General features: G+C 42.2%; 4 protein-coding genes across 8 annotated transcripts in view; 3 read left to right on the forward strand and 1 right to left on the reverse strand.

The window, feature by feature from the left end:
* The first annotated feature begins 263 nt into the window (after positions 1-263).
* acot9.1 (acyl-CoA thioesterase 9, tandem duplicate 1) lies at positions 264-6,336 on the forward strand. Of its 4 annotated transcripts, none has more exons than XM_042068549.1 (17): positions 264-670; positions 949-1,040; positions 1,200-1,226; positions 1,795-1,840; positions 2,010-2,180; positions 2,445-2,482; positions 2,657-2,740; positions 2,957-3,060; positions 3,247-3,320; positions 3,589-3,656; positions 3,757-3,868; positions 4,152-4,242; positions 4,429-4,514; positions 4,654-4,741; positions 5,068-5,218; positions 5,328-5,383; positions 5,436-6,336. In XM_042068549.1, the coding sequence occupies exons 1-17, from the start codon at positions 657-659 to the stop codon at positions 5,439-5,441; spliced, it is 1,308 nt and encodes a 435-aa protein (XP_041924483.1). In that variant the 5' UTR covers positions 264-656; the 3' UTR covers positions 5,442-6,336. The 4 variants fall into 4 exon arrangements, with proteins under 4 accessions (XP_041924483.1, XP_041924484.1, XP_041924482.1 ...); XM_042068550.1 differs by having other exon boundaries at positions 5,462-6,336; XM_042068548.1 differs by having other exon boundaries at positions 268-670; positions 5,328-6,336.
* Positions 6,337-6,407: 71 nt separating this feature from the next.
* LOC121688748 (peroxiredoxin-4-like) lies at positions 6,408-26,295 on the reverse strand. The gene is made up of 9 exons (XM_042068554.1): positions 26,107-26,295; positions 12,349-12,441; positions 11,987-12,104; positions 11,697-11,813; positions 8,042-8,164; positions 7,484-7,614; positions 7,348-7,382; positions 7,005-7,051; positions 6,408-6,525 (listed from the first exon to the last, which is right to left on the reverse strand). The coding sequence occupies exons 1-9, from the start codon at positions 26,267-26,269 to the stop codon at positions 6,522-6,524; spliced, it is 831 nt and encodes a 276-aa protein (XP_041924488.1). The 5' UTR covers positions 26,270-26,295; the 3' UTR covers positions 6,408-6,521.
* Positions 13,964-25,529, forward strand: pdha1b (pyruvate dehydrogenase E1 subunit alpha 1b). Of its 2 annotated transcripts, XM_042068552.1 has the most exons (12): positions 13,964-14,104; positions 14,798-14,818; positions 15,930-15,998; positions 19,151-19,324; positions 20,914-21,040; positions 21,567-21,658; positions 21,906-21,998; positions 22,107-22,262; positions 22,507-22,578; positions 23,013-23,080; positions 23,348-23,456; positions 24,113-25,529. In XM_042068552.1, exons 1-12 carry the CDS (start codon positions 14,048-14,050, stop codon positions 24,275-24,277), a joined length of 1,203 nt encoding a protein of 400 aa, XP_041924486.1. In that variant the 5' UTR covers positions 13,964-14,047; the 3' UTR covers positions 24,278-25,529. The 2 variants fall into 2 exon arrangements, with proteins under 2 accessions (XP_041924486.1, XP_041924487.1); XM_042068553.1 differs by lacking the exon at positions 14,798-14,818 and having other exon boundaries at positions 13,975-14,104.
* rps6ka3b (ribosomal protein S6 kinase, polypeptide 3b) overlaps positions 26,284-27,295 on the forward strand; it is a 50,521-nt gene continuing 49,509 nt past the window's right edge. Inside the window, exon 1 of the mRNA XM_042068542.1 lies at positions 26,284-26,583. Coding sequence (XP_041924476.1) covers positions 26,521-26,583 — 63 coding nt within the window. The 5' untranslated portion in view covers positions 26,284-26,520. The remainder of the gene's footprint in view (positions 26,584-27,295) is intronic.

Genomic DNA, 27,295 nt, shown 5'->3' on the forward strand with positions numbered 1-27,295 from the left:
TGAAAATCTGTTCGGTATTCAGTGAGATATGATTAATTAAGTGTGCTGACAGCTCATTGCACCGGCCAAACAGATTACACTGAGTGGAGTGGATGACCGGTCCAAGATGGCGGCTCCAAATCTCGTCAGCGCTAGTAGGGAGCAGCGGTCGATGCGGCGTCTATGTATATTATGTCTATGAAACCCCCTCTCTGCCCGTAGACGTACGTACGTCCAGACGTAGAGTTGCCCTTGGCCTGGCTGCAGCGTGCCTTTGACAAGTTATTAGGAATTGCCGACTGTTTTTTAACACGTGTCAGTGTGACGGTTCACTGGCAGAGCTCCACACCACTCTATTTCATCAACGTGTCCTTGGAAGAGAGCAGCAGCCTACGCGCAGCTCCTTTCGCTATTTTAGGCTCAATTTCTTCAGGAAAATACTTGCGCTTCTATTCGATACAATATGGTTTAGAACGTCACGTCATCGACGCAGTGGCAGTGTACACTAGGAAGTATCTACTGGTATCTATCTACGTTCAACATACCCTGCCTGCCATCCATCCAATTTCGTCCGCGCGTTCAGTGTAGGAAAACTGGATTGCTCAGATATTTAATGCTGTGAACCTCTTTTATTGTAATCAGTCTCAAAACGATACACTCACACATACGCCACAGATATGTTAGCATCAAGGTAAGTGCCTACACATCTAATTGTGAGCTAGTGAGTGAGTGAGTCGCCAGGATTGGTGGGTGGGCCTGCAAGTTTGGAAAAACTTGGCTAGCTGTGACTAATCTAACACAATAAGCTAGACTGTTTTGTAGTTGGTCTGCAGTTAAAGTGTCCATTTGGATGAGCGTGACGAACTGCTTAGTCAGACCCGCTGTATGTAGCGTTGATGACCAAATCTTATTTGGCGTACTCAGCTGTCATTTGGGGTCGGTCGACTCATGTTTCTGTTCCTTCCACAGACTAGTCTTGAGGTCAGCCGTGTCCCTGTCAAGCAGGACGTTCTGCATCAGTTCATCATGTAATCAAGGAAAGGCCCCTGACGTGAATGAGGGTATGGTAAATTGTCTCACTGGGGAAAGCAGGCTAATCCTAGAAAGAAGTCCAATGATTTAACAGGGATTCAGTTACAGTTACAGCTAACATTGTAACATATTAGACCTTACCAGACTAATAAGGGTTTAATTAAAACATCAATTTTGTTTCTCAACAGGAAATAGAGATTGGCTTGTGTCTAATGGTGTGTTGGTAAAATAAAATCTATGATAATCTTCTAATGTCTATCTGCATGGAGCTTCTTCGTGATGGCACTCTTGCAGTCTTTCTAACGCTCACTGTTACCAGGTTAAACCACCACACACTCGGGAGAAGTGGGAGACACCTTTCCTCTAGAATTTCTTTTAAACTCGCGCCCATTCTCTATTATTGAGTAACCTTGCTTTCTGTCTGTTTTGTCTGTAGATATAGGCCTACCTGTGATAGTCACGGCTTTCACTACTTTTAACAGGCTGTTATTTTACATCAGGTGTCTCTTGCTGCCTAATTTCTGTTTTCCTGCTGTATGATGGTATTGTGGCATTGTGGTTTATGGCTTGTAGTCTACATTTCTTTTTATCGTGCTTGTTTTTGAGGCACACTGTTGATCAAGCTCTTTTTTTCTGTCAAGAGGCCTCTATCCCCGAGACCATGTGGAATGCTTTTTTCCCCTTAACCCTTTCAATTGGGCTATACTTTAATTCTGTTTGAATATTTCATCATAGTAATGCATTTGGCTGATTGTCATATACATGTTTTGTCTACATTTTCAGTCAGAAACAGGCTTAGGGAAATTGTGGGAGCATCCACCAACTGGAGGTAAGATATCAGTCTTATCCCACATGGTATTATATAGGTGTCATCATAATTCTACAAATCGAATCCTTTGGTTTGGATGTGTGTGGGGGTGGGGGGGGGGGGTATTCAATGCATGGGTGGATCAAAATGGATATTTGCAGTTGCCGTCATTATGATACTGTCTCCATAGTGACCATCAGCAAGCGATGGAGGAGCGGACCTCGCTGAGCTCCCTGCTGGCGAAGAGTCAGGATGATCTGCCGGTTAAAACCGCCAAGGACAGTTACACTGAAGCCTACCTCCCTCTTGGCTCTGACCCCACCATCCGCGAGAAATACCTCAATTACCACAACAGCGTCAGGTACCGGACTCTTGAAAAGGGCAGGGCTAATAATGTAATGTCTGGTTCAGTAAAGCCTGGTCTGCTTTCTCACAAGTGCAGAGTGGTGACGTTAAGCTAAGGCTAAACCTGTCGAGCAGGGTGCTGACCGTATGGCACCTGCTAAATGACCGCTAAATGGTTGTCTAGGAAACTAGGTTTTTGAGAGTCAGAGGGAACAGTTGCTATTATTAGTTTGTGTCTGTTCTCTGGAGCCACACTTGAGCTGTAGTCTACTCTTTGCAGGTTTGGTCGGATCCTGGAAGATCTGGACAGTTTAGCAGGTACAGTACAAACACAACCAATGCACAGCATTATGCTATCTGCCACGTCACACAGCAATTAACACAGTCTTCAGTTTGATCATCTAATCACCTAGTATGACATTGTTTATGAAGTGCTTGACCTCTTCCCCAGTAAGACTCACCCTATTTCCCTATCTCTGACCATGTGCCCAGTGCTTATCTGCTACTCTCACACATGGAACAAGGAACTGCAGCGGTCACCACTGTCCATCGTCACCGCCCTGGTGGACAAGATTGGTAGGTTAATAGCACACGATTGTCTTGAAAGCAAAGATTATTATGGGTACAAAAATGTCTCAAACAAAGATGCAACATGCCTGATAATGTTGAGATTGTTTATAATGCTTATTGTTAATAATATTATTTTAGTGTATTCAGATGTCTGGTACTGGTTATTTTATGTGCTGAAATTCAAAGTTTTGCTTGTTGAAGACTTGCGTATTTTCCTTGCAGATATGAGGAAAAATATCATCTACCCTGACTGCGATATCAAGTTTACCGGCAATGTCACATGGGTGGGGAAAACCTCTATAGAGGCCAAGATGCACATGTCCCAGGTACACCGTCTGCTCTTCTTCCTCCTCCTCAAGCACGAGAATATTACATGAACCTCTGCGCATCAGTTCAGCTGTGTCATTTTTGTACTGTTTCGTCAGTTCAGCTGTGTCATTTTTGTACTGTTTCGTTAGTTCAGCTGTCTGTTTCGTCAGTTCAGCTGTGTCATTTTTGTACTGTTTCATCAGTTCCACGAAGGAGCTTACAGCCCAGTGCTAGACGCCACATTTGTCATGGTCGCCCGAGATCCGGAAAATAAAAGGTACATCATGATTACACAGTCTCAATTAAAAAGTACATCATGATTGCACAGTGTCAATTAAAAAGTACATCATGATTGCACAGTGTCAATTAAAAGGTACATCATGATTGCACAGTCTCAATTAAAAGGTACATCATGATTACACAGTGTCAATTAAAAGGTACATCATGATTGCACAGTGTCAATTAAAAGGTACATCTTGATTACACAGGCAGTTTCTGTACACTGTAAATGAGATCAGCGTGTTTTTTGGTCCCTGTCTTCTTAGGGCAGCTTTTGTGAATCCACTAAAAGCAGAGGGGCCGAAAGAAGAGGAAGATTTTCGAAATGGAGAATGTAAGTATGTTGCATGTTAATGCGTTCTGATCATGACGTTGTCTGTGCCCTGTAAATGTGAATTATTTACCTGTCCTGCACTGCACTGTTAAATCTCTAGTAAACAAGAATCGACGGAAGGAGCTGAGTAAAGCATCTCTCCTGAAGGTGGCGCCCACCGCAGATGAGAGAACTCTCATACACAGCTTGTTCCTGAACACACTGGATACTCAGTAGGATTCTTGGACACACACACATACACACATGTATACACACACACCCACTCACACTCACACTCACATACATACACTCACACTCACATACATACACACACACACACTTACACTCACACACATACACACATACATATATACACACACACACACACACACACATACATATATACACACTCACACACACAGATAGATAGATAGATAGATATGTTTGGAGAGAGATTGTGTATACACTGAAATTAAAAGTGGCTGGCATCTGTTTTTCTCCGCTCCACTACAAAAGGACTGTTAGCTTCAGGAGTCGAAAGCTGCCACCGAACTCATTGTGGATGGAGGATGCCAAGATGAAGGGTCTGGAGATCTGCCATCCTCAGGTGAGCCGACACATCCACAGAGAGGTGCTGGAGGAGCTAGAGCCCCATACATCAAGGGCAAGATGAGTTGATGCTCACGATGGAGGTCAGAAGGACAGAGGAAGTGGAAGGATGTAGCACTGGGCAGTATAGGACTATTGACTTTGATTCATGATGTGTCTTTTTTCTGCTTCTCTCCGTCCTCAGGAGAGGAACATATTCAACCGCATATTCGGTGGCTTCTTGATGAGGAAAGCCTATGAGCTGGGCTGGGCCAACGCCTGTGCGTTTGGGTAAGTGTGAGGACTCCTTGCACTTGGTTTATTCTAGCACTAGCCACTTGACCATCCCTCCTCTAGAAGTGCCTTGGTACAAAATGTGCTATGCAAATCAAATGGCCCTGCCTTGCTTTTTTTATGACCGTTATCGCAGGGGCTGTCGACCCACCCTGGTTGCAGTGGACGATATTCTGTTCCAGAAGCCAGTTGAGATTGGCTCACTGCTGATGCTCTCCTCCCAGGTGAGCTAATAGTTAAAACCCTAACCCTTCAGATCTCAGCACAGCCTGGTCCTCAGGCCTATCAGCTGCCCCCTGGTAGGTTTTGTAGTTGGGAGATGTGTAAAGATGTAAGTGTTTTGTTTTTTTCCGTCAGGCTAATTATAAAAAGTTGCCTCATTCATACCACAACTCACTCAGTGCAAACACAGCACCTGGAACTCCTGAATGATTTATTATGATTGATTTATTCTGTGTATGTTTATGTGTGTTTGTCCACGTATGCATACTGGACCATGTTCTGTTCTAGTAGACTATTTAGCAGATTGACCATTGTTTGGTGTTGTTAGGTGTGTTACACACAAGACCGGTACATCCAGCTCAGAGTGCACACAGAGGTGCTTGACCCCTTGACTGGGCAACACAACACTACCAACGTGTTCCACTTCACCTTCAGAGTGGACAAGGAAGTACCTGCCGTAGTGCCCCGAAGCTATGGAGGTGAGAGCGCATATTCATGTTCTGGGGTTTTGGCTTTGGGGATGGAGGTGTCTTGGTCAGATCAAGTGGTGGAGCAGTCGAATGACCACGGGGCTCTTTCTTCTTGCAGAGTCCATGCTGTACCTGGACGGCAAGAGGCACTTTGATGAGACGATGAGGAGTCAGGCCTAAATCAGACGACGAGGGGTCAGGCCTAAATCAGACGACGAGGGGTCAGGTCTAAATCAGACGACGAGGGGTCAGGCCTAAATCAGACGACGAGGGGTCAGGCCTAAATCCGACGATCACAGGTCAGGCCTAAATGCAAGGAGGAATCCCTTGTCAATGCCTTACACGTTTTCGATACTTCCACCTGCCAAAACTGTATAAGCACTAGTGGCTTTGGTTTTTGTGTGTGAATGTGTGTGTGACTGATTGAGAATGAAATAATGAGAGAGAATATATATGCATGCAGTTATTGTATCATTACAGATTTTATATTTACAAAGTTGTATGTGTATACTAAAGACACATGGGGTGTACTCAAAGGGAGTGTGAGATTTTATTATGGTGAAGATCAAAAAGACTGACTTTGACTTTATGCATATTACACAGACATTTTCGGCTCTGTCTTTGTATTCTGTTTCCTGTTTGTAACGGTCTGTTACAATGTAGCTGCTTTTCCACAATTTTATCATATTGCTTTGGGCATTGCTATCTAAAATGTAATGTCTCTGTTGAAGTGTGTCCTGAACAGTTACCTTGTTCTTAGATGTGCACTTACAAACTACCTTCACCCTTCACGCGTACTCTTTTTTTTTTTTACCAAAGAGATTATCAGATTGACTGACATTAGCAGCTGCAATCTGTGGTAGTTCCAGAATCACAGTGTTCTAAATGATGTATGAAAAAGGTTCTGCCTATTTCTTTTGTCCTTTTTGCACTACATATGTTATACAACTGTAAAAGTAACACTTCTTTGTCATCCTTGCCTTAAAATGGAAGCGGAACGCACAAGTTGTCATTATTTTGTGTTTTACTTTGTTTTTACTTTTCTACCGTTACATTTGTTCTTCATTCTCATTGACTGTGTAATGTGTTTGTAAGTCAGAAAATAAACACCATTGGCTGTACCCTTTCAACTGACTGAAATGCCAATTGCTCTCTCAGTAAAACCAATTATTAGAATGCAACAGAGTCCAGAAAATAAGGCATTATTTGTTAACTTTATATGTAATTTTTCAATGTTTAAAACGAGGAGCTGTGTCTTGCTTCCGGTTCGCCACTGTTCACAAAACATTAGCTTCCCAAAGTGATGTGTCATTTACCTGTAATGAGTATGAAACAGGAGCACTTGAGAGCGCATCAACATGCAGACAACATAATCAGTTTTTACTGTAACCTCAGAGTGGTTAAAAATAGTTGATATGATAAGGTGTGAGGGGTTAAAATAGTTGATATGAAAAGGTGTGAGGGGTTAAAATAGTTAATATGATAAGGTGTGAGGGGTTAAAATAGTTAATATGATAAGGTGTGAGGGGTTAAAATAGTTAATATGATAAGGTGTGAGGGGTTAAAATAGTTAATATGATAAGGTGTGAGGGGTTACAATAGTTGGTATGGTAAGATGTGAGGGGTTAAAATAGTTAATATGATAAGGTGTGAGTGGTTACGCAAATAGGGGACGCCCCATATGCCATGATAACATTGACACGGATCAAATAAATACATATAAAGGAATCGGGACAGGACAGGGTCATATGCAGCCCTCTCATCAGAAATTGAAGAAGGAAATCTCCTGACTTACAACTCCTCTCTTGGCCACCACTCTCTCCGAGCTTCCTCAGGCTTTATCTAGTTGGAACAGAATGACATGACCTAAATGGCTTACATTTATCTTAAAGAATGAACATGCATAGCACTAACTGTATCAGGAAAGGTAACTAGGAACTATAGCTTGGGCTTTGCTGTGTGGAGAACTACGCAGTGTATCACCGTAGTAATGAGAGAGGTGAATAGAAATATATAACAAGGAGGGCAGTCTGAACACTTCTGGTTGGTTATTCATGATGTAAATAAATGTATCGTAATGCAGCCTAGACTGACCGGTGACATGCATGTGTCCATGCTCAGTGCACTTTTAAAGTTACCGTTTTACTGCCCGGTTTCCAGCCTGCAGGACACACTGAGAAAAAGAGAGAGTTTCGTTATCACTCGCTCGCATTTAGATAAGTAAAAAAGCAAGCCAGGCTGCTGAGGACACCTGCTGTCCGTATGAACCTTTACCTTCCCCGTGCTCGTCCGTGTGCTGGAGGGCTTGTACCAGCCGCAGCGTCTCGTCCACAGAGCGCCCAACGGGAGGGTCATCGATAGTCAGCTGCCTCAGAACCCCTTTTCCATCGATGATGAACAGACCTCTACAGGGAGGAAGTGACAAATAGGGAATGTTGTTAAAGCTACAGGGAGGAAGTGACAAATAGGGAATGTTGTTAAAGCTACAGGGAGGAAGTGACAAATAGGGAATGTTGTTAAAGCTGCTTCATATATGAATAAGAGGCAGGTTTGTGTTTTTGGTTAATATACAGTAAACTTCCTCAGAGAAGACACTGGCTTTCACCCTAATAGGAAAGTAATGTATGCCTTCTGCCTTACTTCCAGAGACTACGTTTTTTGAAAAAATGAAAGAGAATTTATTTATCATTTAGCAGACGCACTACATGTCTGCATTTCTTTCTGAGTGTTGTTGTTCCTCTCCTGAAAGTATTCTGAGAATTCCTTGTTGGACATTTGAACAAAGCAAAACCTGACACTTAAACTCAGTACCAGAACATATTCTTTCTGCACCTTAGTGTGTGACCATGTTCTTCCAAATACACCCCGTAGTCCTTAGATATTTGATGCGTTACATCTGACAACAAGGGGAACGTCACAGGCCCCAGTCCCCCCTGTTCCCTGGGTGTGCTGGTCCTGTGGAGACCCAGAGAGAGAGAGAGAGTTGTGTGGTATTAATCTGAATCAGCGAAAGTGTGCCATATAGTGAGGAGAGATGATTTCTCATAAATACTCCTGTGACTATACCGTGGTAAAGTTGGTTTTATATTGGACATTGGATATTCGACACATTCGAAAAATCTATTTAGCACCAACTACGAGGGTCGAGTTTGTGTCAAACCAACTTTAATGTGTTTAAACAAGGCCTGCCTATATTACACAAAGCTTCTTTTGTCCAAAAACCCATGTTTTGATTTTATGAATTTTTTATGCCGATAAAAGATTTCAATCTATTATGCGGCTTCACCTTTTGACTTATCCATACTAAAACACATCTCCTGAACTCGCCTTACTGCCCTTTCTAATACACAAAGCTTCTTTTTCCCTAAAACCCACTCTTTGATTTTATACAATTTTTAATGTTAAATGTTTCAAATCTATTATGCGGCTTGCCCTTTTGACCTACCCATGTCAAAACACATCTGGTGAACTCGGATTACTGCTCTATATTGTACACAAAGCTTCTTTTTCCCAAAAACCCATTCTTTGATTTTATAAATATTTTTTAATGTAAAAAAATGCTATAAATGCTTTAAATCTATTATGCGGCTTGACCTTTTGTCAAAACACATCTGTTGCACTCAGCTCACTGCCCTTCATAGTGCACAACGCTTCTTTTTTCCAGAAACTCACTCTTTGATTTTATATTAATTTTTTACTTTATAAAAATGCTAAAAATCTATTATGCGAATTGCCCTTTTGACCTACCCATGTCAAAACACATCTGATGCACTCAGCTAACTGCCCTACATAATACACAAAGCTTATTTTGTCCAAAAACTCACTCTTTGATTTTATATTAATTTTTTACTATTCAAAAAATGCTATAAATCTATTATGCGGCTTCCCCTTTTGACCTACCCATGTCAAAACACATCTGTTGCACTCAGCTAACTGCCCTACATAGTACACAAAGCTTTTTATTTTTCAAAAACGCACTCTTTGATTTTATATTATTTTTTTACTATTCAAAAATGCTATAAATCTATTATGTGCCTTCACCTTTTGACCTACCCATGTCAAAACACATCTGTTGCACTCAGCTAACTGCCCTACATAGTACACAAAGCTTCTTTTTTTCAAAAACGCACTCTTTGATTTTATATAATTTTTTTACTATTTAAAAATGCTATAAATCTATTATGCTGCTTGACCTTTTGACCTACCCATGTTAAAACACATCTATTGCACTCAGGTAACTGCCCTACACAGTACACAAAGCTTATTTTTTCCAAAAACTCCCTCTTTGATTTTGTATAATTTTTTTCACTGTAATTTTTTTTATACATCTATTATGTGCCATCCCCTTTTGACCCACCCATCTCAAAACTCCCTCTTTGATTTTATATACATTTTTTTACAGTAAAAAAAAATATATAAAATCAAAGAGGGAGTTTTTGGGAAAAATAAGCTTTGTGTATTATGAAGGGCAGTTAGCTGAGTGTAACAGATGTGTTTTAACATGGGTAGGTTGAAAGTGGAAGCCGCATAATAGATTTATAGCATTTTTGAATAGTAAAATATTAATATAAAATCAAAGAGTGAGTTTTTGGAAGAAAGAAGGTTGGTGTACTATGTAGGGCAGTTAGCTGAGTGCAACAGATGTGTTTTGACATGGGTAGGTCAAAAGGTGAAGGCACATAATAGATTTATAGCATTTTTGAATAGTAAAAAAATAATATAAAATCAAAGAGTGCATTTTTGAAAAAAAAAAAGAAGCTTTGTGTACTATGTAGGGCAGTTAGCTGAGTGCAACAGATGTGTTTTGACATGGGTAAGTCGAAAGGTGAAGCCGCATAATAGATTTATAGCATTTTTGAATAGTAAAAAAAATAATATAAAATCAAAGAGTGCGTTTTTGAAAAAAAGAAGCTTTGTGTACTATGTAGGGCAGTTAGCTGAGTGCAACAGATGTGTTTTGACATGGGTAGGTCAAAAGGTCAAGCCGCATAATAGATTTATAACATTTTTGAATAGTAAAAAATGAATATAAAATCAAAGAGTGAGTTATTGAAAAAAAGAAGCTTTGTGTACTATGTAGGGCAGTTAACCGAGTGCAGCAGATGTGTTTTGACATGGGTAGGTCAAAAGGTGAAGGCACATAATAGATTTATAGCATTTTTGAATAGTAAAAAATGATATAAAATCAAAGAGTGCGTTTTTGAAAAAAAGAAGCTTTGTGTACTATGTAGGGCAGTTAGCTGAGTGCAGCAGATGTGTTTTGACATGGGTAGGTCAAAAGGTCAGGTCGCATAATAGATTTATAGCATTTTTTGAATAGTAAAAAATTAATATAAAATCAAAGAGTAAGTTTTTGGACAAAATAAGCTTTGTGTATTATGTAGGGCAGTTAGCTGAGTGCAGCAGATGCGTTTTGACATGGGTAGGTCAAAAGGTCAAGCCGCATAATAAATTTATAGCATTTTTGAATAGTAAAAAATGAATATGAAATCAAAGAGTATGTTTTTGGACAAAATAAGCTTTGTGTATTATGTAGGGCAGTTAAGTGCATCAGATGTGTTTTGACATGGGTAGGTCAAAAGGTCAATTCGCATAATAGATTTATAGCATTTTTATAAAGTAAAAAATTAATATAAAATCAAAGAGTGAGTTTCTGGAAAAAAGAAGCGTTGTGCACTATGAAGGGCAGTTAGCTGAGTGCAACAGATGTGTTTTGACATGGGTACGTCAAAAGGTCAAGCCGCATAATAGATTTAAAGCATTTATAGCATTTTTTTTACATTACAAAATATTTATAAAATCAAAGAATGGGTTTTTGGGAAAAAAGAAGCTTTGTGTCCTATATAGAGCAGTAATCCGAGTTCACCAGATGTGTTTTGACATGGGTAGGTCAAAAGGGCAAGCCGCATAATAGATTTGAAACATTTAACATTAAAAATTGTATAAAATCAAAGAGTAGGTTTTAGGGAAAAAGAAGCTTTGTGTACTAGAAAGGGCAGTAAGGCGAGTTCAGGAGATGTGTTTTAGTATGGGTAAGTCAAAAAGTGAAGCCGCATAATAGATTGAAATCTTTTATCAGCATAAAAACATTCATAAAATCAAAACATGGGTTTTTTGACAAAAGAAGCTTTGTGTAATATAGGCAGGCCTTGTTTAAACACATAAAGTTGGTTTGACACAAACTCGACCCTCGTAGTCAGTGCTAAATAGATTTTTCGAATGTGTCGAATATCCAACGTCCAATATAAAACCAACTTTACCACGTTGTGACTATGGACCATTGACTGGTTATTGACTAGCATTAGCAAAGCCAAGCAAATGGTTTATTGCTGTGATTAAGTCGGTTAAATGACGACATGTAAAGGAGAAAACAAAAACAGACATGTCTGAAAATGAAACCTCTACATTAACATTAGCTAATGCACGTTGAATATCATCATTAGTTCTGAGAGCATAACGTATGGAAAGGTGAGTTGGGAGGTGTTACCAGGCCATGTGAGCAACCGGTGAGTCCACAGAGCAGGCCACAATCTCAGTGCTGATGGCACGGAAGTCTTCAACGCGGTCACTGAAGGCCGTGATTTCCGTGGGACAGACAAATGTGCTTTCATACATCCGCCGAGTAGAGAAAGGTAGGTGCAAATTATTATGATCAATCTCAATGTCTTCTATTATTATTAGTAGTAGTACTACTAGTAGTAGACTATTAGTAGTTATAGTTGTAGTGGTTGTTGTGATTTGATGTTCGGTTTTAGACTTAGAAAATAATTTACTCACAAATCCAGTGGATAGAAGAGGAGAATTAAGTATTTCCCAAGATAATCCGCCAGTTTGATTGTTTTAAATTGCCCGTCAACAACAGCAGTCCCTTCCCAACCTGGTGCGGTTTTGGAGACTATGACACAGAGTTATGCACTACAACTGTGAAACCTAAAAGGTATTTTTGTATTGTATAGTCCATACTTACATCAGTGTGTACACTTGTTCATGAAAGCCAGTAATACCCACATTTTTGATTAAACATGAGATAATACAACATACCACTATAAAACATCCTTCACAACACCTTATAAATGATTAACCAGTAGAATTCATACACACCATAACTACCATTGTCAACATGGGAAAAAATGACTCACTTTTAGCCGTGCTTGGGTACCCAATCTTATCCTTAGGCTGGGCCCCTTTGCAGCGCTGTGCTTTTGAAACCTTTTTTTCACACAGAGTACATTCTAAACACATGAAGAGAGCCAAAACGAAACATTTAGTAACATTACTGTATTGGATTCGCATTGTATCTGTGGTCACTAGAGCCTGCTTTGTCTAACACGGAGAGAACTATCCAGGTAGTGGACACCTGTTACAAGCTAGCAATACAGATAAGGGCACAATCCAAATTAAAAGTCCCCTTCTTCTGTGTTTCTAAATTTTAAAATGATTCTTTCTTCCTTTACTCAATATGACTTTATTCATTGCTCACTTAAGTAGTTTTCCCTGTCAAAGGGACTAAAGAAGAGTTAGACATGTTTTCTTTGTGGGCCTCAGTAAAGCTGGGGAGGACAGACAGAAAGAAAGAAAGATTTTAGAATATTTTTTTCTTGTTTTTTAATGAATATAAACCTAATTCACTCCAGCCCAATTCAGTGGCTGTCCTTCATAAATTGGCCAGCACACAACAAGCTGGGATCTTGAAAGGTATCAGAATCAGCTTTATTGACCAGGTTCGCGTAAACAAACAAGGGATTTGACTCTGGTTAATCTTTGCTCTCAAAATACAACACTCACTTAACACTCACTTAACATATAAGAATAAAAAACATAAAAGAATACAAAGCAGAACAGTCAGAATGGAATGAGGAGCAGGAGAATATGCTGATGTATAAGTATAATTACAGTATGTACTGAACATTTGCAATAAATAGAACATTGTGGGAGGGATAGGGCAGTGCAAGTTGTCCCTGTCAAGGTTGCCATGGTCGTTGACACCTCAACAGGCCCAGGAACAATATACAACTGAGAGAGAGGATAGGAGTAGTGCAATATCAGAACAGACTGAGATTTAAAGGCACACCAGGCAAACCTGATGCTTTTTCTCTACGAAACTCCCCCTCACCAGGCAAGCCTGATGCTTTTTCTCTACGAAACTCCCCCTCGCTCGGTCTGAAGCTCTTTTCCTTTTCTTTGCATCTTCCGTCAAGGGTTTTCGCTGCTTCTTCGCCGGCTCTGCTATTATACACACGTTTGCAACAATCGCTAGCGTTTCGTTAGCCTCTGTGCTGAAACTGCTTCGGTCGCCGGGTACGATACACTGAACTTGCAAGCGGGATATTCTTCCTACAGGCAGTAGGGGCGGGCGAGAGAGTCTTCATTCGCCCTGTAATGAGTCATTTAACCATATACCGACTTACAAAGATGAGTAATTAACACGAAAACGTTGCCTGGTGTCCCTTTAAATATAAATATAGTGAATATAAATAGTGCAAGGCAGTTCAGTGCAATGCTAATGTATTAATAACAATGTGAGGTAGATAGCCAGAACAGATGTATGTAATTAATTTAAGCTTCCCCATTTGAGTAAGATTCCTTCAGAATATTGAGATAATTATTGTCATTTGAATCCACCATTTAAATAATGGACAGAAACTTCACACTGAGCTGACAAATCATCCTGCTTCACTACTGTCTCTCTGCCATGCATGCCCCACCTTCTTTTCCACCCAAGACACCGGAAGTATTTCTCTGCCTAGTTCCGATTGTAGTTGTGGATCATTGTCGCCAACTTCCTATGCATCTAACGGGACCATAGACAGTTAGCTTGCGGGTGGTGTCACCGGTAGTATGCAGAATATGCTGACAATTATTTCAAACGTGTTTAGAGGAACCGCCAGCAAAAATGTGGGTATATTTATGTAATTCTCATATAACATGCAACTGTATGCTAACACAAATTGTTAACATAAAAATATGTTGACCTTTCATAAAAGGCCTGACCTAGTCTTCTGGTTGCCAAAGATAACAGCAAGTGCGTCCTTTTATCGCACTGGTATTTCATCAAACAAACAGATGAAAAGAAATGTATGTAGGATTCAGATTTCCGATTTATCGCATCTTTGCTCATATTTCAGTCGTGCGTAATCGTTTCATGGTGACATTGCGCGTTATTTGGTTGCGCACTGCCCTTAGCAATTACCCATACGTGTGCGTCCGGCTCTCTGCTCTATCGAGTTTTGCGTCATTATGTGTCTTATAATCACAAATAATAGTCGCTTTATGAGTTTCAGTTGCTGATGAACTTGTTGCACTCAGTAATTTGGAAATAAAGTTGAAGTTACATTCACGCTGTTTGTTGGTAACTACCGTGTGTCTATTTCTGGGATAATCCTCTGATTGTCAGTCTGCCAACTCCCTCCTAAAGTCTGTCTGTTTCTGCCATATTACCTTGAATCATCCAATGTGACATTTCCTTTGCCAAGACAAAAAAATTAGTCACTGACTACGCCATCCCACTTATAGCAAAAGACAGCTTTTCACCGTTTATTTATTTATTTTAAAAAGCCCTTTCTTTTTCTTTTCCACCTCCTGTTGTAGGGTGCCCAAACAGTGTCAGAGGTAAGACGTCCTTGCGGCTCAGTTTGTGAGGCTGTACCTTTTCATGTACAGCAGTGCGGTCTGTATCTTCAGTTTGGTGTAACCGCTCTCAAATCGATTGAGCACAGTGACACACAGCTCTGATGCTATTTGGCATGCCTGCTGGTAGACAACACCCACATCCACTCAGGTCCCTGCGACTTCTGACATTTATTAAATTATAATGGGCGCACGGCATGCTGCATGCAACTGAATGGGTCAGGCCTGTGGTAGACTAGTACAGCATAGGTTGTCAGACATTGTCTCTTCCCTGGTGATTGTAGAGTCTGGTATTGCGGTTGTGTTTAGTAAGAAACTAGTGTGTTTGTAGGTTATTGATGTTGCTTGTAGGAGATAGGCTACCCCACAGCCTTTGTGTGTTCCCTGGTGCACTAGTGTTTGCACAGGTGCCACTTGAGCCTGATTGACTGGCCGCCTTCTCTCCCCAGTCTTCCCCGCGGATAGCTATTCATCAGCTCCTGGCTGCCCAGTCTGAGTTCGCTGACTTAACCTCGCCACCTCACCTGCCAACTCCACCCCACCAGCTCTCAGCTTCCGTTAGTACTGAAGGACTTGGCTATAAGACATTAGAGGGACTCGCTCATGAGAGAAATATCTCTCAGTGGATAGGTGGATGTACAGTAGCACACCACGAGCCACACTGTACTACAGTGAGACACTGCATGCAGATAGAAACCATGTTATTACAGTAACATTGTAATGTGTGTATAACACAATATTATGGTGTGTTATTAGGTATGAAATGTCTATTTTAGAGAGAAGTAGCGCGACTGATTTGTTGCATTGCTGGTTGATTTCATTATTGCCACAGTGAGGAGCTCAAATCACATATTATTTCCACAGTGAGGAGCTCAAATCACATCCAGTTGTCTATTACAGGCAAACTTGAGTGTACCGCACTACTGTGAAAGATTTTCACGATTGATCCTCTGTGGAATAGACTTTTGACTTAACACTTTTTTCTGATGCATGCACATCTCTGTGTTATTTATATTCAGCATCAATCCTTTGACCCAATGTCTGACCGCTTTCCTGGACAGTTTAAGTCTGTGTTGTTGTTTTCTTATTGCAGGGCGCCAGGGCGGTGGTGTCGACTCGATCCTATGCCGACTTCACACCCCAGGCCACCTTTGACATCAAGGTAATATCACATAAGTATAAGTATATATAATCTTTTGATCCCGTGAGGGAAATTTGGTCTCTGCATTTATCCCAATCCGTGAATTAGTGAAACAGACACAGCACACAGTGAACACACAGTGAGGTGAAGCACACACTAATCCCGGCGCAGTGAGCTGCCTGCAACAACAGCAGCGCTCGGGGAGCAAGGAGGGGTTAGGTGCCTTGCTCAAGGGCACTTCAGCCGTGCCTACTGGTCGGGGTTCGAACCTGCAACCCTCTGGTTACAAGTCCGAAGTGCTAACCAGTAGGCCATGACTAATGCACTGTACTAAATATCAAGGTAATATCATATGACTGATTGGCTTTTCAGAAGTGCATGGGGCTAAATGTACCCTGCAATAACAGCATTGTTCCTTCACAATGCCTGATAACAAAAAACAAAACCTTACCAAGCTGCTCCACCTACATTGTCAAGGCACTTAACCCCAAGTTGCTCTGGGGACAATGTAATCCCTTATATATTGTCATTATAGTGGACATATGTATATGACAATATACCGTATTTTCCGGACTATAAGTCGCAATTTTTTTCATAGTTTGGCTGGCCCTGCGACTTATAGTCAGGTGCGACTTATATATGAAAAAAATATATAATTGAACATGTTTTTAAATGTTAATTCATAATAACTGACATGAACCCTACATGAAACATTACTGTCTAGCTGCGAGAGAGCGCTCTCAAATGCACAAGTTCTGTGCACTTTCAGTCAGAGATTAGTGGTAGCGCTATGCCTGAAGCACACGTGCATACCTAAATCCTGAAATTATGGCCGGGATTCTATTTATAGCCAGGCCTCAGATTCGGACAAATGAAGGCCAGTAATAATTTTGTTTCAATTTAATTCATAAAAGAGCTCTTCTTAATATTTCTATTGTTGGTTGGTTTAATAGTGTTGCCAATGAAAAGTCATTGTCTTACACCACGAGTCTCCAACACGTTGCTCTCAAGCTACCAGTTGCATGCCGCCCCCTTCTGAGCTTGCCAGAGGCTGACAGTAACCTATTTAAACACAATTGTTGCTGCCAGGCATCAGCCTACGAATTTTATAAAAAAGTAAATCATGCAGAATTAAAAAAATAACTAAATTTAGGCTATCGTAGACCTCTTTGGCTATACGTCTTTGGCTATACGGAATAAGGTTTCCATTTCAACACAACACATGTCCCATGAATAAATGAAAGCGGATGCCTTATCTTGCAATAAGCTGATGGAAATCCCGACACTTGAACCATCAAATACCCCACAGATTTCAGTGGTCATCAGTCCCGATATTTAGCAATATCAAACAGGACAAGCCATGCCCCAAATAAAGGTGCTGTGCTTTGCGCAGCCTAAATGAAAGACCCCCACCATAAGGATTTGAGGATTTACGATAGTCTGTCTCCTAAACATTCCTCACCCGTTATCTAGACATGCATGAAAACATTTGAAAACAAAACTCACTGCCATGTAGGCTAATATTTGATTACTGTTTTGCTACTAATTATATTTTACATAACGAATACACACACTAGAAAGTGAAAGTAGGCCTACTATGCGCTCTGTGTCTGTAGGCCTATCTGTCTGTTCACGTCCGCAATCAATTATAACGTTCCTCAAATGGAGAACACATCCATGTTCTCTCGAGTTATAGGCTGTCATGCTTCTGTGTTTGCAAAATTCCTGACGGTTCCTGAACGCTAAACGTTTGTTTTCCTTTCCTGTCGATCTCGGTTGATGTAGAAGCACCTAGGACTATAGGCTATAATTTGACTTCAGCGGTGAGAGAGAGGGAGAGAGGCACCCGCAAAGTGGTCTGCGCGCACGTGTGTGTGCATGGGGTTCAATTGAAGTCAGAGTTGGTCCGTCCAGTCAATAGTCACACTTTCAGACCGCTCCATTATTGGATTAACGTTATCAGACAGCGCTGTAACATGTGTGGGAATTTCTCTCATTATGATGGAGTTGTGGGACTTTTATTATTATGCTCAATACTTATTAACTTATGCGCAATAGGCTACCCGCAATCCCGCGTTGAAATTTAGGCCCTGGTTTTAAATGCGCATATTTTTTACACTCGCTCTGTCGGAGGTGGCCAGCCGAGTATTTCTTCTGCTGCCAGCTTGTGCCAATATATCGTCCAACATGCTTGCTAACATTGCATTCTCCACATTTTTAGCACTCGTCAGCAGCCGTCGGCTTGCCTCTTGCCGCTATTCACTCCTTCGTCTTCATTCTCAATATTTTTGGCCTCTGTGTCCAGTTACATCTGTCTGTTCTTGGTCTTGGATTTTGTGAAATAAATTTCTAAATATCACCTGCTTGCTGCAGCTTTGGTCTGCACGTCCTATTAAAACCGGTCTGTGCACGTCTTTTTAAAACCGCATCTTTTTCTCTCTCGTGGGCATTTAATCTGCTGCCGGCTTGTCACTCCACATCGCCCAAAATGCTTGATTGCATTGCATTCTCTACATTTTTTTTTTTTTGCTAAATATTCATGTACCACATCAACATTTTTGTTCAGTGAATCTTTTGTAAATTGCTTTACAATTGCTGTCGGGCCTATAGGCCGATCACCTGGTTTGCGCTTTGGTCACGTCCTTTTAAAATCGTCTAGTTCTCTCTCGTGAGCATTTAATCTGCTGCCAGCTTGTGACTCCGCATTGCCCAAAATGCTTGATTGCATTGCATTCTCCACATTTTTAGCTACATTTTCATGTACTATATCAGCATTTTTGTTCAGTGAATCTTTTGCTTTAAAATTAGACCTTCTGGCCCTTCGTCTTTATTGACATTAATATTTTTGGTAGTCCAGTTACATAGTCTCTGTTTTTGGTTTTGGATTTTGTGAAATACATTTCTAAATAAATGCGACTTATAGTCCAGTGCGACTTATATATGTTTTTTTCCTGTTCATGATGCATTTTTTGACTAATGCGACTTATACTCCAGAGCGACTTATACTCCGTAAAATACGGTAATCCCTTATATATTGCCATTATAGTTGACATATGTAAGTCACTTTGGACAACAGCGTCTGCTAAATGAATAAACGTAAATGGAACTGTAACTCTGCTGGGTCTGCTAATTACTGATTACTGGCTGGTGTTTTCTATGCACTTCTCTCTCAGAAATGCGATCTGCACCGCTTGGACCAGGGCCCGCCGCTGAAGGCAGTTCTGACCCGAGAGCAGGGCCTGAAGTACTACCGGACCATGCAGACCATGCGGCGTATGGAGCTGAAGGCCGACCAGCTCTACAAGCAGAAGATCATCCGCGGCTTTTGCCACCTGTACGATGGACAGGTGAGGTTTTTTTTAAAATTCTTTCTGTTGGAAGGTGAGGTTTACATTCCTGACGCACGTGGTCATTGTGGACGACATCTGTCCTCCTTTTGCATGCTTGTGTAGCTTTGTCTGTGAGGTTCCTTTAAGGAGAAGGACACAGGGGCTGGCTTGTTCTCATTTGGGTCACGGCAGCGTTGGTAAGACAATGCCATTGTCAGTCTTTGACCCCCTTCAGATAACACAACTAATAGATAGATAGATAGATAGATAGATAGATAGATACTTTATTAATCCCCAAGGGGAAATTCAACTGTATGATGCTTTATTGTTGACCTGATGTCCATGGCCAAGAAAGGCAAGAGCCCTCTCAGGAGTAACAGGAGCAGCAGGAACACTACTTAGAGGCCGTTCACAACAACAACAATAACTCTAATGATAACGGCAAAAACGTATCGCTCCAGCTAATACGAATGGCAACGTCCTCACATATACGAACGATATCGTCAGGTATCACTTTCAGATTGATTTTTAAGAACAATAAAACGCTGACAATCAGAATCCATCAAATTTTAGACATCACATTCATCAACAAGAGGAGAGACTTTCTTTATCGTTGGTCAGGATGGACACTCATATGATTGGTCAGGGAAGACACTCATATGGTTGGTCAGGGAAGACACTCATATGGTTGGTCAGGGAAGACACTCATATGGTTGGTCAGGGAAGACACTCATATCGTTGGTCAGGGAAGACACTTATATGATTGGTCAGGGAAGACACTCATATAGTTGGTCAGGAAAGACACTCATATCATTGGTCAGGGAAGACAATCATATAGTTGGTCAGGGAAGACACTCATATCATTGGTCAGGGAAGACACTCATATAGTTGGTCAGGGAAGACACTCATATCATTGGTGAGGGAAGACACTCATATCGTTGGTCAGGATGGACACTCATATGGTTGGTCAGGGAAGACACTCATTTCATTGGTCAGGATGGTCAGGGTGGACACTCATTTCATTGGTCAGGATGGTCAGGGTGGACACTCATATCATTGGTCAGGATGGTCAGGGTGGACACTCATATCATTGGTCAGGATGGTCAGGGTGGACACTCATTTCATTGGTCAGGATGGTCAGGGTGGACACTCATATCATTGGTCAGGGTGGACACTCATATCATTGGTCAGGGTGGACACTCATATCATTGGTCAGGGTGGACACTCATATCATTGGTCAGGGTGGACACTCATATCATTGGTCAGGGTGGACACTCATATTATTATAGTTACAGTTATCCTCATAGTTATTCTTCCTGGTGTGACCAAGTCACATTCACATTTATATTTAGTCATTCAGGTGACACTTTTATCCAAAGCGCTTTATAAACAAGGGACCAATCAAGGCACAGTGCGACTAGGACATGTTAGTGCAGCAATAAGCACTACTAGATTAGAATCCAATGACAGCTTAAGGACACGGGTAATAGTGCAAGAGTGGTAAGTGCAAGATTACGCACGATCAGTTGTTCGTAGTGCTAGGACAGGATGCACTCTAGGAATAGTTGGGTCTTCAGTTAAGCTTTTGTTGTTATTTTGTGCCACAGGAAGCCTGTGCAGTTGGCATCGAGGGTGGGATCACACCAGACGATCACCTGATCACGGCGTACCGTGCTCATGGGTACACTTTCACCAGGGGCGTTGCCGTCAAGGAGATCCTGGCAGAACTCACAGGTGTGTTTGCAACAGGAGACATGTACCCTAGCTAGGGGGTACAGGGGGGGGGGGGGGGGGGGGTGTGCATGACACTCTAAGAGGCAGGCTGCACCAGACATGTGACTGAAGCATTCCGTTCATAGAGCATCTGCTGCAACAATTAGCTTCCACTATAAGCAATGGAACTGGCTGCACCATGCAACATGATAGCAGTGAATAGACATGTCTATTTTCTAAATAAAACTATTTTTCTGCCCCGAGAACGGAACATTTCAATTGTGCACCCAGTGTAGCACAGCTGTCAGTCTCATCTGCTGGAAAGTAGTCAGAAACTCCAGCTGTGAAGGTAGATGCCTGTTCCCACTAGCTTTGATGCTGGTGAGCCTTCCAGTGGATGACATGTGATATTTAAGCAACCCTTACTTTACATATTTTCTGGTCTTCCATTATATTGCATCTATTTAAAGTCAGAACATGATTACTACTCAGGGTCAAAAATTGGCGTACATTTCTTGTTCTTTTTTTTGTTCCACCTCCTCTTCAGGCCGAAGAGGCGGCATTGCCAAAGGCAAGGGAGGCTCGATGCACATGTATACCAAGAACTTCTATGGAGGCAACGGGATTGTCGGAGCGCAGGTGTGGCATGACCCAGAAAAGGGATTTCTGGTATTCTGATACCATTGTAGTTTATTTTCATCCCTTTTTGTGCAAGGCCCAACACTTTAAAAATAATCACACCATTTTTTGTGGGAAATTTAGGTTGCACACACCCACAACTAAACATGTCTATTCTAAACTAAAGCCAACCATGGGTTTAAATTAGCTTGAGGCTTTAATAGTAGGTCTGGACAACGAGTGTGAGGTTTTGTTTTATTTGAAAAAGGTTCCGCTTGGGGCTGGGTTGGCCTTGGCGTGCCAGTACCAGGGAAACAACCAGGTGTGTGTCACGCTCTATGGTGACGGAGCCGCAAACCAGGTGAGGCCTTTTCCCGTCACATCCACTGTTACTTCCTGTGTGGTCTGACCCCTCCTCGGCGCTGTATCCTGATGTTCTGACGTCCTGCTTCTACCTTCTGTGCCTCAGGGTCAGGTGTTCGAGTCGTTCAACATGGCGGCTCTGTGGAAGCTGCCATGCATCTTCATCTGTGAGAATAACCAGTACGGCATGGGCACGTCTGTGGAGCGCGCATCGGCCAGCACGGAATACTACAAGCGAGGCGACTACATCCCTGGCATCAGGGTAACATGCAGACTGAGTCACTCTGAACACTGCTTGTTCAAGGAGTGTATTAGTGAGCTTTAATCAGATTCAGATTGACTCAAGAACACCAAGTGTGGAGTGGATTTGACTTAACCCTCGCAGTGAATTGAAGCCCACCTGATCACTGGCATCCTCACAACAATAGACAGGGAGGATGCGTAAGAGATTGGCATCAATGAATAGTATGCAGGAATGGTCTCCTGATCTGTACATTCTTGTGTAGGTGGATGGCATGGATGTGTTGTGCGTGAGAGAAGCAACACAGTTTGCGGCCGACCACTGCAGATCTGGAAAGGTGAGGCTGGCCTTGAACATACAGACTCTTCACCTCCACAGTGCTGTGAGGGTCAAGCTTGTGTGTGGCCAGAGTGCACAGCCTTTAACCAGTTATTTCAGTACATTACATTTCCAGAACAGGAACTCTTCCCATTGACCTCCAATGGGTTGAGGGGACCTTTGTATTTTGCTCAGTAATAGTCACAATGTCAGGGATGGTCCATTTTCAATGTTACATAATTATGTTTCTGACTTTATTTTGAGGTCAAATAATCAAAGCATAATATATATATTTTCAACATGGACTGTTTTTGCCTTTGCAGTGTATCCCAATGTATCATAAATGTATTATTCACAATCGTTCACAATCCTCAGCATATCACAGAAGGTTTTATTGTAGCACACATATGTAATGATAATGTCACACATTCCCACCCATACTTCCTACTTCAGGGTCCCATCCTAATGGAACTCCAGACCTATCGTTACCATGGACACAGTATGAGTGACCCAGGGGTCAGGTGAGGAGACTTTGACAGTTCCCCCTGTGGTTTGTGTCCCTTGCGCTACTAGTGTTAGGAAACAGGCCTGCCTTTTTCAAACCCCGAGGTTCACAGGGCTGCTTCTCCCTTTGTGTCTCAAACTGCTTCACAGCTTTTCTCCCCAAAAAAACACGCTTTTTGGCCCAGACTCCTTCACCGCCTTCCTCCCCAACTGAAGTTCCATCCTCTATGCTTATTTTGCTCTGTGTATGCTCCTCTTTGAAACTTCCGGCACTTTCTCCTTAGCTACCGCACACGTGATGAGATCCAGGAGGTTCGCAGTAAGAGTGACCCCATCTCGCTGCTGAAAGATCGCCTGATCAGCAACAACATGGCCAGTGTGGAGGAGCTCAAGGTTAGAACACTCCAAGGGTTCCAATAGAAAATTTCTGGGTCTGTCCGAAACGGAAGGCAACTGTCTGTTGTCTCGCTGCCTTCTGCTCTCTAACGAGTCACTTGCCGTAGCAGGCATCAAGGTACCAGCTATGAACTCTGTTTCGGACAGCCTAGCAAAATAGCAACACAGAACACCGTTGCCAGGATACCAGAAAGCAGAATAACATAATGTTCGACTTCAGCTATAGCCGCTCACAATTAAATAGAATTTTGGATGTTGAAGGAAGCCTGAAGGATACATCTACACTGCCTACAAAATTCGGCAAAACGAAGGTATCTTAGAAGGCAGCATTTCATAATATTTGAAATATTTGATTTGGAAATGCCTCAATGCCTCGCTCCCCTGTTAGATATCTTTAGCATTCTCCATTTGGGACACAGGACACAGCTGAAGTAACACTAGCCCCATGTGGTGTCAATAGAGTCGTCACAGAAGTTATTAAAGAACTCTGCATGCATAGTTATCAAATACCCCACTTCACAGTGTGCACAAAAAACATTGTACTTCCCAAGAGCAACAGAACAAACTATATTGTGCCTGCTGTGGAGGTCCAACCTCGCCCTTTCCAAAATAAATAGCCTGATTCCTAATCTGTGCCCTTCCTCCCTCCTCAGGTGATAGACGTGGAGATACGCAAAGAGATTGAGGACGCGGCCCAGTTTGCCACCTCCGACCCTGAGCCGCCCTTAGACGAGCTGTGCGACCACATCTTCTCCAGCGAAGCCCCCATCGAGGTGCGCGGCACCAACCCCTGGATGAAGCTCAAGTCCCGCAGCTAAGGCTAGCAGTGCGCCCGCGCTGTCCGCCACCATGTTACCTGTCTTTAACTTGGCACCTTAGACCCCATGCTTACAACCCTCTGACCTGAAACATGGGGCCGCACCTTTACCTGCCCAGCACCCTTTATACACGCACAAAAATCTTAGTGAAAAAGATGACCAATGTGAAAGTATGACCAATGTAGAAGGTCAGTCAGGATGAATGACCTGCCTCCCAGCTTACTCCATCATGTTGTTGTGTATCTGGCCATGTGTATGCCGGTGGCACTGTAATGATTGCTCAAGATGTATTGGACATGTTTGCTATCAGTGCTCCTGATGCTATTGTAGCTTTCAGCACACACTGCACTTTCTACAGATTGATAAACGTGAGGAAAGGCTACTTGACTGCTGATGGTGTATCTCCTCCTATATTTCTAATGCCGTCTCCTTACCAGGGTGCTGTAATTGTGCTGAGCTGTGCTGAGCTGAGCCAAGATTTTCCCCCCACATGCATTTTGGAGCCAGCAAACCCATCTTGGGCTGTGAATTTCAGAGCAGGTAGCACAGAAGTGATGGCCTCCTACCAAGACTGTGATGTTTCCATTTAAATGACCATTATTGATTTGCCTTCCAAGCAACAGGATACTTAAATAGAGAAGTTGACACACTGAATTCAACAAAGCCCCAGTACATTTGTACACTGAAAAGTGATTTGATTTGTTTCAAGGATGATCTGGCAGTGAACAGTGAATTGGCAAACTATAGAGAGACTCACTGCTGTTTGGTCAGACAGCCAAATTCAGTGTCGACTCTACTTGGGATCAGGTGTGCAAAGAGAGGGGCGGTCAAATTAGAACAGAACCCGAACAATGTGAACTGCAAAACATCACAAGTACTGAGCATAACATCACAAGTACTGCATTCAAACAGTTGAAATTAGAACTGCTGAGCATAACATGGGGCCTGAGGAGGTATCTGAGACTGAAGGTATTCATCAATACCTTTCTGGTGTATAGAAACACAGGAAGGTCTGATCTTGGCTCTCCTCAATCAGCTTACAAGCTTACATTTAAAATGTCTTAAATTGCTGACATAGAGAATTTGCACATTTGACATTTGATTGGTCAAAAAGTAATAACCCCATTCTAATCACATTCCATGAGTAATGTCATTGTAAAATACTCTGGCAGCATTGTTATCTTGATACAGTTGAATTCTCTTACATCATGTTTTCCCAAGGACCACATCAAATAAAGGCAAATAAACCTGACTGTTTGCTTTGTTCTGCCATTCAGTTTTTCGAAGGATATAAATAGGCAAACAAAGTATTTGTTATGGTGCTGTCATAACGCAACAGACTCTGCTTGCTAATGCCATTTGGACAAGGCTGTGAAGTTATACAAAACAGCTCCATAGCCATAGGCGATGCATTTACACAAAATAACAATGACAAGTGATTAAGCCTGCGCCTCTCCAAATGGGACACGCAGGATTATTCCCTTGAAGTTACACAATATCCGTGTTTTTATCCAGAAGGGGTCGCCAAAGCTGAAGCTTATAGACTCATTTGTGATTGTCTGAAATAATTATTTTGCTGAATGTTCTGTGTTACACTTACATCAAATATTTTATCGCGACAAAACCTGATCTAGCAAGATATTCTCCTAACAATTGGCTATAAGACCAGCCTAGCAGGGTTTGTTTATGAGGTTTATATTTAAAGACGTAGCATGCATTATAGTGATGCGATCTGATGTCGCTCGCCTAATGGTTGGAGAGAGGCGTTGGCATCAAAAGTTGTTCTTGGTGACTCAACACACACCACTGTGCCATGCAGGCTCTCTCACCTGTCTCTCCAACACACTCCATGGTGTATTTGCCCCTCCCTCCTCCGATGACGCAAACGTGACTGCACCAAGCCGCTCTATTGAGCCGTTCGTTCTGACAGACAGGTAAGCCAGTGCGCGGCGCCATATTGGGAAAAACGGAAGTGGGTGCGATTGGGTTCATGAAACAGAAAGAGCGCAGACCGTCAGTGGAAACAAGGTACAGTGACACAGGGGCAAAAGTGGAGGGGAGGGAACTTCCGAATTATTGCCTACGCTAGAGGGTGTTTTTACATTTGTTTTCCCTCGTCGAGGGACAGCCCACATCTGAAGAAACAGTGACTTTTCCGCTTTTTAAGTCATCTCGGAAGCGTCGACAAGCAGAAAGATTACCTATTTCTCTACTGCTGGACTGTCCAACTTGAAGCTGTGAAGATGCCGTTGGCTCAACTAGCAGACCCTTGGCGAAAGATGGCACTGGGGAGTGCAACGAGCGAGGTGAGTTACACCCTCAGAATACTGTTACTTTGTAGCCAGCTCGCTTACTTTGATCCGAAGAGCAAGTGCCGTTGCGCAGATTGACTCTTTCCTCTGTGTGAAGTAGGGCAGTTTTCCAAAGTGCTAATGAAGTGAGTACTGTGTAGCCTAGTAATGCATAGAGTTTGAAGATGATGTGATTAGTAGACTGTAGAACGGTGGTGAAATGTGGCGATTTATTTATCGCAAACCTGTCCGATCAGTTCACTGGAGGATGTTCGAAGACTTCCACATTTAGCCGACCCAGTTGATTAACTCTTCTCGCCCTTCTAAGAATAAAGAGCCACTAACCTGGAAACAGACTATTCCATGTAGCCTATTTATAGAAGTCGAAAACCTGAGGGTGCTATTAGCGCAACTATTACACCCTTTGTCGGAAAGAAATTGTCACACTGAAAAGATGAATTGCAAACACTGGAAGAGGAAAGGGGTAAGCAGGGGGAGGTTGCGTCAGGAATTGCCCCCCCCCCCCCTTCCACACACACACACACAGACATACACTTACGCACGCAGGGCAGGATGCGATCCTTGCTTCAAAAAGCTTGATTCTGGAAACTTGTGCTTTGTCTTGAGCATGGCAATAACAGAATTTGGAATTTGGGCTCTGCCTGGAACCCTAGGTCGCCATGTAGGCTAATGCCCCTTAAAGTTTATGCAACACGATGACTCACAG

This window comes from Alosa sapidissima, chromosome 17 (assembly GCF_018492685.1).
Source record: "Alosa sapidissima isolate fAloSap1 chromosome 17, fAloSap1.pri, whole genome shotgun sequence".
In the NCBI taxonomy this organism is placed as follows: Eukaryota; Metazoa; Chordata; class Actinopteri; order Clupeiformes; family Clupeidae; genus Alosa; species Alosa sapidissima.

Excerpts from the sequence above, each read along its gene's own strand:
- LOC121688748 (XM_042068554.1), bottom strand. The coding sequence starts at position 26,269 with ATGAACCCAATCGCACCCACTTCCGTTTTTCCCAATATGGCGCCGCGC. Across the intron at positions 11,814-11,986 it reads CTCTTCTATCCACTGGATTT|CACATTTGTCTGTCCCACGG; the intron begins GTGAGTAAATTA and ends GATGTATGAAAG. Across the intron at positions 7,052-7,347 it reads GGAAACCGGGCAGTAAAACG|ATAAAGCCTGAGGAAGCTCG; the intron begins GTAACTTTAAAA and ends TGTTCCAACTAG.
- pdha1b (XM_042068552.1), top strand. The coding sequence starts at position 14,048 with ATGCAGAATATGCTGACAATTATTTCAAACGTGTTTAGAGGAACCGCC. Across the intron at positions 21,041-21,566 it reads GATCCTGGCAGAACTCACAG|GCCGAAGAGGCGGCATTGCC; the intron begins GTGTGTTTGCAA and ends CCTCCTCTTCAG. Across the intron at positions 22,579-23,012 it reads ACCACTGCAGATCTGGAAAG|GGTCCCATCCTAATGGAACT; the intron begins GTGAGGCTGGCC and ends TTCCTACTTCAG.
- acot9.1 (XM_042068549.1), top strand. Across the intron at positions 2,181-2,444 it reads AATTACCACAACAGCGTCAG|GTTTGGTCGGATCCTGGAAG; the intron begins GTACCGGACTCT and ends TACTCTTTGCAG. Across the intron at positions 3,321-3,588 it reads CGAGATCCGGAAAATAAAAG|GGCAGCTTTTGTGAATCCAC; the intron begins GTACATCATGAT and ends CTGTCTTCTTAG.